The sequence below is a fragment of the Asterias rubens genome, chromosome 11, assembly GCF_902459465.1.
Source record: "Asterias rubens chromosome 11, eAstRub1.3, whole genome shotgun sequence".
NCBI classification, from domain to species: Eukaryota; Metazoa; Echinodermata; class Asteroidea; order Forcipulatida; family Asteriidae; genus Asterias; species Asterias rubens.
Window position 1 is genome coordinate 12,060,665 of NC_047072.1, and position 9,043 is coordinate 12,069,707.

At 37.9% G+C, this 9,043-nt stretch overlaps 1 protein-coding gene across 1 annotated transcript; it reads right to left on the reverse strand.

The window, feature by feature from the left end:
- Positions 1-1,369: 1,369 nt before the first annotated feature.
- Positions 1,370-8,256, reverse strand: LOC117296955 (prefoldin subunit 3-like). The gene is made up of 6 exons (XM_033780060.1): positions 8,159-8,256; positions 6,520-6,644; positions 5,427-5,493; positions 4,637-4,735; positions 3,882-4,020; positions 1,370-2,889 (listed from the first exon to the last, which is right to left on the reverse strand). Exons 1-6 carry the CDS (start codon positions 8,240-8,242, stop codon positions 2,828-2,830), a joined length of 576 nt encoding a protein of 191 aa, XP_033635951.1. The 5' UTR covers positions 8,243-8,256; the 3' UTR covers positions 1,370-2,827.
- Between the last annotated feature and the right edge of the window lie 787 nt (positions 8,257-9,043).

Here is a 9,043-nt window from a genome sequence, read left to right on the forward strand (position 1 = left end):
AGTTTATAAATGATTTGGAGTTGAACAAAGACAAAGTGTTGGCAGTCTCCCTTTGTTGTTTATATCTTTGTTCGAGGGTGCCAGTTAGAAGCTATTCAACCATTAAATGTTGTGAAGTCAGGGACCACACCAAGTATACGATGATACAACCTGGGAAACGGCAGTCAGGGGATCACCTCAAGGAGACCACTAGGGCTAGACAGCTCAGTTGGTAGTGCGCCGGCACTCGTTGGTTCAAACCCCGCTCTAGTCAATTTTTCTCTGTTCAACCCCAAATCCTTTAAAATTAAATTTACTCAGTCCGTTTCCCTTGTTATTTGATATCTAGCTTATAAACATGAAAGGTTCTTCTTGAGAACTTTAAAGGAACATTTATAACAGAATTGGTTTTGCTAGCAAGCAAGTTGCTGGCAGTGTAAGCACTTTATGTAATCCACCACATACGTAAACTGACAAACCTGTCGAAGTTTGAGATCGATCGGCCATCTGGGTCATGAGAGAATAGTGAAAAACCGATTACAAATTTTGCATTGCATCGATGACAAAACAAAAATTAATAAAGCGCTCACTGAGCAAAAAACTCCAACGCGAAATTAGATTATTTATTTCTCATCAAATATGACATTTCAGACAGAAATATTTCAAGGGATGTTTTCAACTATCATCATCATTAGATCGTGCAAGTTTTATGTAAATCTGTGATATTCACGCTTATTGTTTCTTACCAATTCTGCAACGTTCCTTTAAAGGTATTATACAGGATTGGTAGAGCTTACAAAATAGCTGCAGTGTTGATGTTTTGTGTGACCAACCACATACCTGAAACGACAAACCTGTGATTATTACGCATTATCTGCAGTGCCAGTCAGGAGAAAATTGTGAAAACCCATGCATGGAAAAACATGGTCCTTAATTTTGGTTGAAATCAGCTGTTACTTTTTTTTCTAATAAGGTTTTCAGATAGGGAAACATTTTGCCGGCCATAAATTTATATGAACTATTTTCTGCTTAAAGGGAAGATACACGTTTGGTAACTACTCAAAACAAATATTAACTTAAAAACTGACTTTTAACGGGCATTGGAGAGCTGTTGGTAGTATAAAACATTGTGGGAAACGACTCCCTCTGAAGTAACGCAGTTTTTGAGAAAGAGGTAATTTCTCACTCCAATATTAGAAGACTTCTAGCTAGAAGTCTTTTATTCCTATCTGAAAGCACACAAATTCATCCAACAAGGGTGTTTTTTCTTTCATAACTTACTCACAACTTTGATGACCAATTGAGCCCAAATTTTCACAGGCTTGTTATTTTATGCTTACGATGGGATACACCAAGTGAGAACACTGGTCTTTGACAATTACCACTAGTGTCCAGTGTCTTTAAGCAGCTGTATGAAATTGGACCCAGTGTGAAGAAGAAACAGGTAGTAAGAAATAAAAAAAGTCACACAAAAATCTTTTTCAAAATTACGATTTATAGGCTAACACTGCATTTGTGACCAATGTCGAAAAATTATCTTAACTGGGTCTCACCCTAAAAGAAAGGTTTCATTTCTTGACCCAAGATGTTTTTTTATGACATACAACATTAAAGCTTTCCCCTTTTTATTTTTAATTATCCTGTACTGGTTCAAATTATTTCTAACATCATGTTTGTATCATAAGCCTAGGGTGTGATTCCTGGCTATACAGCAGTTACAAGTTGCATGGATTCCGAATAGTATTCCAAAACAAAGATATTTGCAAAGTAGGTAAACAGCCAACATAGGGCTAGATAGCTCAGGAAGTAGAGCGCTGGCATGCTAATCTGGAGGGCACAGGTCACAGGTCCAAGTCTTGTGACCATTTATTTGTTAAACCCCCAATTTTTAAAAAAAAAATTTACCCAGCAGTCAGTCTCCCTTGTGTTTTAATTCTTGTACTTGAAGAATCTTTAAACAGAAAGGAAAACCTGACTTTCTTGAAACCGGCTGATCTATCGTTTACTATGCTACATTTCTTCATATTCTCTTTGTACAGGATGTGACAAAAGTATAAAACTTAAAGATTCTTAACAAAACCTGACTTTCTTGAAACCTGCTGATTCATGGGTTCCTTTGCTACATTTCTTTATATTCACTTCGGACAGGTTTGCAGATACATTATCTATACTAAATTCTCTCAGACTGTTTATCCGATCAACTCTAAGACTGTTTTTCTCCGATCAGAACACGATTTTAAGCTATGCAACATTTTTCTTTACAAAGAAAAGTGAAAGATTGAGGGCTGTCCCCTCTTAACTTATCATAACCCTCCAACCATTTTTGTAAATATCTAGTTGCAGCGAAGCCCCTCCGTACTTTTGCTAACAAAGTTTTGCCAAAACTTGTGGCTGCGACATCGCAAAAGAAAAAAAAGCACAAAGCAGAATCGCCCATTGTCTCACCAGGCCGCTCTCGATATAAAGATAACTATCAAGAAGAGGTGATGCTTATAAAGAGTACATTTTGAAGTCCTGAAATTCATTTCTGCTTTTTGTTTCTTTGTTTTGCCGTCATCTTATAACAACGGTCCTATTTATAAAGAGGTCATTTCGCCAGTCCCAGTGAACTTATATGAGTCGACTGTACTCCAGTTCATTCCAGGATTTTTACCAAGATTCAAATGTAGGTCATCTGCTCTAGGTTGTCTAAGCTCAAATTCTCCCCCCCCCCTCCCCCCCAAAAAAATAATAAAACCATTCAGGGAAACAAATGTTAGCATTGCTTGATGAATGCAAGATCATTCCACAGTACACACTGGTTCCAGCTTAACACGGCATAAGGATTATTAATAAAAATGGTTAACACCTAGCTTGAGGACTGGACACTCTGTCTTTTTTTCACTCCGTAGTTGTACACACGTGCCATGTCTGTTACGGGCGGTTAAGGATCACATCAACCCATTATGACCATGTTGGTTCAAATCTCTCCATAGCCAATTTTTTTTTGCTCAACCGCACATGCCTACATCCTTGAAACCTGTTTCAGCCCTACGAGATGGCAACATGCCTCTAGTGGCAAATGGTTTGGGTCGATTACAATTGATTCCAATCGATTTGAGTCCAATTCAGTTAACTGTAGCCCTCAACTTAAAGGATTTGGGTACGGGCGGTTAAGGATCACATCAACCCATTATGACCATGTTGGTTCAAATCTCTCCATAGCCAATTTTTTTTTGCTCAACCGCACATGCCTACATCCTTGAAACCTGTTTCAGCCCTACGAGATGGCAACATGCCTCTAGTGGCAAATGGTTTGGGTCGATTCCAATTGATTCCAATCGATTTGAGTCCAATTCAGTTAACTGTAGCCCTCAACTTAAAGGATTTTCGGGTACTTTTTCAAAATGTCCACAGATTTACATTAAACTTACAGGGTTTGGAGATAATGATAGTGGAAAGCTTCCCTTCAAATATTACTAACTAAAGTTGTGTAGTTTTTGAGTAATGAGTAAAACAAATCACAAAATCATTTTGGTCTCATGAGACCAAAATTATTTTAGTATGTAAAATCCCCTTAACCAGTTATGATATTATACCAAAACCATAGCATAACTGGTTGATACAATTTTACATGCTAAAACTGAGACGAAAATTATTACTTTTACTCATTTCTCAAAAACTACAGCACCTCAGTAAGTAAAACTTCAAGGGATACTTTCTACTATCATAATCTTCAAACTGTGTAAGTTTAATGTAAATCTGTGGACACTGTGTTTTTTGTTAGGAAAAAGTCCATATACCCTTTAAAGTGGCCGTCGGGCTTGGGAAGTTAGGCTGCCTTTCATAAAAATAAAACATTATTAATTCAGAAAAACAAAAACTCACTTTCTCAAACTCAAAATTTTGATGAAAAAGGATACTGACTTCGGTGGTAGTGTACTGATCTCTAAGAAAGTCCAGATCTTCATCGACTTGAAGAAGACTTTCCTTAGCTGCTGTAAGGTTGCTGGTTAGTAAGGACTCTGCGTCTTCCACAGAATATTCTAACATCACGTTAGCCTGAGGAGAAAGGCATTAACAGTTAGGATGAAAGGGTTTGCATAACGTTGGTAAGAGTAAAAATAAAAGTGTATTCAGTACTTTCCAGAGTTCTGTGATTTGCAGTTTACTGGGTTGGTTTCGAGCCCACGACCTTTGCCAACCTAGAAATATTACTCAGTGTCTTGTCAGGTCTTGAGTTTACTGGCTAGAGGCTAAAACCACCGGCCTCGGGCCTGCGGTCCAGTATAAAATTCGAGCACATTATGTGCAAACACTGTGGCAGGTTTGAAATAGAAAAAAAAAAACACTTTGCAAATAATCTGTTTGATGTGTAGGGGTTGTGTGTACGCACGCGCGCTTAGAAATAGATTACGCGCTGTTACTAATGAATTGCGTTCCGCATGATAATACTGGTGTACGTTAGCTTGCGCACCCAACACACGGAAGCCAGCTGGTTATTAACACCCCCACGTGATGCGCTATCCACAAAATAGGAGTAGCAAAACTGTCTGGGGTAATTATGAATGTATCTTTAATTGCATCCTTATTGATAAAGACCAATCTATACCCTAACTTTTGGATGGTAAGTAAATTGTACAAATTTATAAGAGTGTTCCTCTTTTACTTAACTTACCCCCAACCATAAGCATACTCTGTCCGAGGGAGGTATAGTTGCCTTGGCGTACACCTGGTCGGCTAATAAGAATTGGGTTGCCATATCCTCACCGGAACCCTGACAAGATGACCAGAAATAAAAACTACACATTCAAAAAATGGATACACCGTGGGATATAATTTCCATGTTCCTAAGCATCAAATTCAAGTTCTGGTGCTAAGTCACCGGGGTGTGGGTTCGAATCCCGGTCGTGACACTTGTGCCCTTGAGCAAGATGCTTATACTATAATTGCTTCTCTTCACCCAGGTGTATAAATGGGTACCTGCCAGGGTAGAGGTTGATATTGTGAATGAAAAAGCCTTCTGAGCAAAATATAAACTGTTGCCCAGGTTCGATACTGAGAAACATTAATAGGGATGTTATTGGCCCTATGACCAGGGCACTCATGTAAAGTGCATTGATACGGTTATTGTGAAATGCGCTATATAAGAGTTATTGTTATTATTATTATTATTATTATTATTATTCTTTTTTCTTTTTTTTGGTTTGTTGGCATTCTGAATCTCAAAATTTGTGACCTGGCAGTTAATGGTTGCTTGGCTTCTTACTGGCTCCCCTGAACAAAGATATTGACAAATAGGGAGCAACCAACATAGGGCTAGATGTAGCTCAGTTGGTAGAGCGCTGACACGTTTGTCCAGGGATCATTGGTTCAAATCCGCTCTTGTAAATTTTTCTTGTTCAACCCCAAATCATTAAGTTAAATTTCAATATGTAGAAAATGCAGGACTAAATTGATTTGAGTACCTGTTTACTCCGCATGTGTTGGACTATCTCCAAGGTTGTTCTTATATCAGGTATCTGGGATCTCAACCTGTACAGAGAAAAAAGACCAACAATTTATTTGAAGGCGCTGGACATGATTGGTAATTACTCTAAATAAGTGTTAGCATTACTTGGTAACGAGCAATGAAGGGTAGTATAAAACATTGTGAGAAACGGCTTCCTCTGAAGTAAGATAGTTTTTGAGAAAGAGGTAATTTCTCGCTCAAACATAAAACAAACTTCAGGCCTGAAGCCTTTCATTATTTTCTTGCAACTGAATCCGATTTTTGAAAAGATTTTTTACTTGATGCATTTTATGTCACTCTTGTTGTTTGTATGTGTGCGCCTTGATCGGTTTTCCAGAGATTTGTGCATCATAAGTCCATATTGTTATAATTGTTACTATTTTCCATGACTATTTCGTCATCTTTTTCTTAAAGAAGTGTCGTGGCCGAGCGGTTAAGAGCACCGAATTCAAACTCTGGTGTTTCTGATCAGCAGAGTGTGGGTTCGAATCCCCAACCGTGACACTTATGTCCCTGAGCAAAGACACTTAACCATTGCTTCGTCCTTTGGATGGGACGTAAAGCCGTTGGTCCCATGTGTTTTGTAACGCATGTTAAAGAACCCAGTGCACTTTTCGAAAAGAGAAGGGGTTCGCCCTGGTGTTCCTGGCTGTGGCTGCTGTATGCGCCGTAGCACCTTGTAAACCATTATAAGGTGCTAAATAATTGGGTCTCAAAATTCATCACTGCAATTACCTATCTTTCTGAAAGTTTGTATATACTCAGCGCCTTGAGTACCTTGTTTGGTAGATACGTGCGCTATATAAGACCTTGATATTATTATTATTATATTAAACATCTTACAGGCATAAGCAACACATTATCGAGTACACAGAGGCTGACCTACTTGTTTTTATTGTGAAGGCTGTAATTTATAGACTTTCTGTATATTTCCAAGGGCCGAAACAACCCCCAAAAAGACCAAAAGTCATGAAAGTAGGGAAGAATATCTTGCCTCAATTCCGAAGAGTCTATTTGCAAAAAAAAATCTTTCTTCTAATGTTGCTCACCTTTTTTTCTTCTGGAGTAGATTAAGCTCCATGAACTTATACTTATTGTGCTGTTCATCTAGACGTTGAACGACGGCTGTCGGGTCGGCATTCTCAGCCTTCTGCATAAATGCTTCAACATTCTCCTGAGAAAGACAAAAATAAATATTTCAAGATTATATATAAAACTGCTCACAAGAAGTTAGGAAACTTTTTTCAATCAAGTATATTTTTATTATTTATGACTCTCTTTGTATAAGGTAATACATTAATGCAAAGCTGAAGTGTTCCTCTTTAAAATTATACCACATTTGCAATGATGACATTAGCAATTTTGTGTGGCTGTATGAACAAACAATTGACACTGTAATTCAAGCATGGCAACTTACTGATCTTAATCCACTTTATATTGAGACAAGAAGTTCAGTAACGAGTCTTGCAAATACCCAAACAAGGTGTTTTTTTCAAGAGATGGGGGTAATTGTGTGTGGTGTTCTCACCGGTGCAAATCATTGTGTCATGGTTCTGAAGCCTGATCGGTTTGATTATTGATCATTACCTATTGTATTGACTGTTTAGTACAGATAACAGTAATTTTGGCACATTTGATTTGTGACTTTGCCTCATTGTAATTTATGTTGCCATTTTCAGCAACATGTCACCATTGCAAAATGTGGTATCATTTTAAAGCCATTGGACCCTTTCGGTTCAGGAAAAAACCAAAAAGTTCACAGATTTACAAATAACTTACAGGGTTTACAGAAGATAGTGGTGAAAGACTTCTCTTGAAATATTATTCCATGAAATGCTTTACTTTTTGAGAAAACAGCAAAACAATATCAATTCTCGTTAACGAGAATTACGGATTTATTTTAAACACATGTCATGACACGGCGAAACGCGCGGAAACAATCGTGGGTTTTCCCGTTATTTTCTCCCGACTCTGATGACCGATTGAGCCTAAATTTTCACAGGTTTGTTATTTTATATAGAAGTTGTGGTACAAGAAGTGTGGGCCTTGGACAATACTGTTTACCGAAAGGGTCCAATGGCTTTAAAGAGGAACACCTCAGCTTTGCATTGATATATACATAACTTAATACGAAGAGTGTAATAAATGATAAAAATATACTCGATTGAAAAAAACTAAACTGCTCACAAAAAGTTAGGAAAGTTTTTACTATTTATTAAATCTGAGTTCAGTTTTGGTTTTATGATGATTATTCAAACATTTTTTTCATTGACTTTCTTTCATTTGAATAAACATGACACTTTCCTAGCTAGAGTCTAGATTCAAACTGGTAAAAATTATTTGTTAATTGAACCCTTTGTTGATAAGAATTGATCTAATCCCCCACCCCCCCCCCAAAAAAAAAAGTACTTTTACTTCATTTTGTTTTACACAGAATGAACATGAGATGATTGGAATTTTTCTCAGAAATTCAATGGAAAATTCTTTGAAAGACACCTTGTCTTTCCAAACGATTATCACCATGCTACCATAAAAGGTAACCTGACTATTCTCGCCTATTTTAGTCACTGTTGAAAAGAAAAACCTTGATAAAAACCCGCCCAAAGTCACCTAGAACAAAGCGAGATATGAAACTAAAACTTCCCAACTCGATAACTCAATAAACCATATAAATAAAATGTCACAAACCAGGAATACTGCTTCTGGAATTCCAGTGTGAGTCGTTGACTTCAGTTTTTTGGATGACTTGGGTTCTTCTTCCACAAGCGCCATGATGCACGCCGTTGTCCATATAAGCTCTCTTCCTTGCGCGCTGAGGGCGCTAACCAAAATTATAAACAAACCAGGAGGGTGGGCGGGGTTAAACTGTGTTATCACGATGGAGGGGGGGGGGCACAGTAAAGCTAAATAAAATTGTAAGAGGCAATTATTCACCAAAATAAAACTGCGTCTGCAATAAAAGTTCCCCCGGAAGAGAAACACAGTCGAGTCCCCAACAGTGAATTATAATAACAATTCAACCATGCTGGGCCCAATTTCATAATGCTGTATTATAAAGCATAAGTCTTTTATTGAATTTATTGAATTAAATATTGCACTCTCTCCCAGGACCAGCCTAGTCGGGGGCGCATAACAGAAAACAATACCATAAGAAAATTTTACACAGAACAAGTACACCATTCAGTCATGAAATTACTTCATGAAACTTGGAACATTGTCAAAAGATCCCATTCAGACTGCTCATTTTAAGCACTTTCATAATTAATGCTTGAGCACAATCGGCCCAAGGCCACCCCTAATTCGCCCTACACGTAGTAGTTGACAGTGACAAAACACAGTGACACAATGATTACGACGAGCAGGTTGCCCTTGACTAGGGCTTAAAATTAAAGATTTTGTTTACACACAGCGCTCCATACAATGGCAAAGGTCATTCAGTGACCTTCTTTTCATGTCGTCAAAAAATGACTGAAGGCCGACAAATGGTATGGTAACCACTCGCACTGAAAACGCTGTGTAGATGAGCACGCTCTGGGAACCATACAAGGAAAGACGAAAAAAAATAGAGTCACT

Coding starts and splice junctions, on each gene's coding strand:
- LOC117296955 (XM_033780060.1), bottom strand. CDS start 8,242: ATGGCGCTTGTGGAAGAAGAACCCAAGTCATCCAAAAAACTGAAGTCA. Junction 5,494..6,519: donor CTACTCCAGAAGAAAAAAAG/GTGAGCAACATT, acceptor TTCTCTGTACAG/GTTGAGATCCCAGATACCTG. Junction 4,736..5,426: donor AACACATGCGGAGTAAACAG/GTACTCAAATCA, acceptor TCATCTTGTCAG/GGTTCCGGTGAGGATATGGC.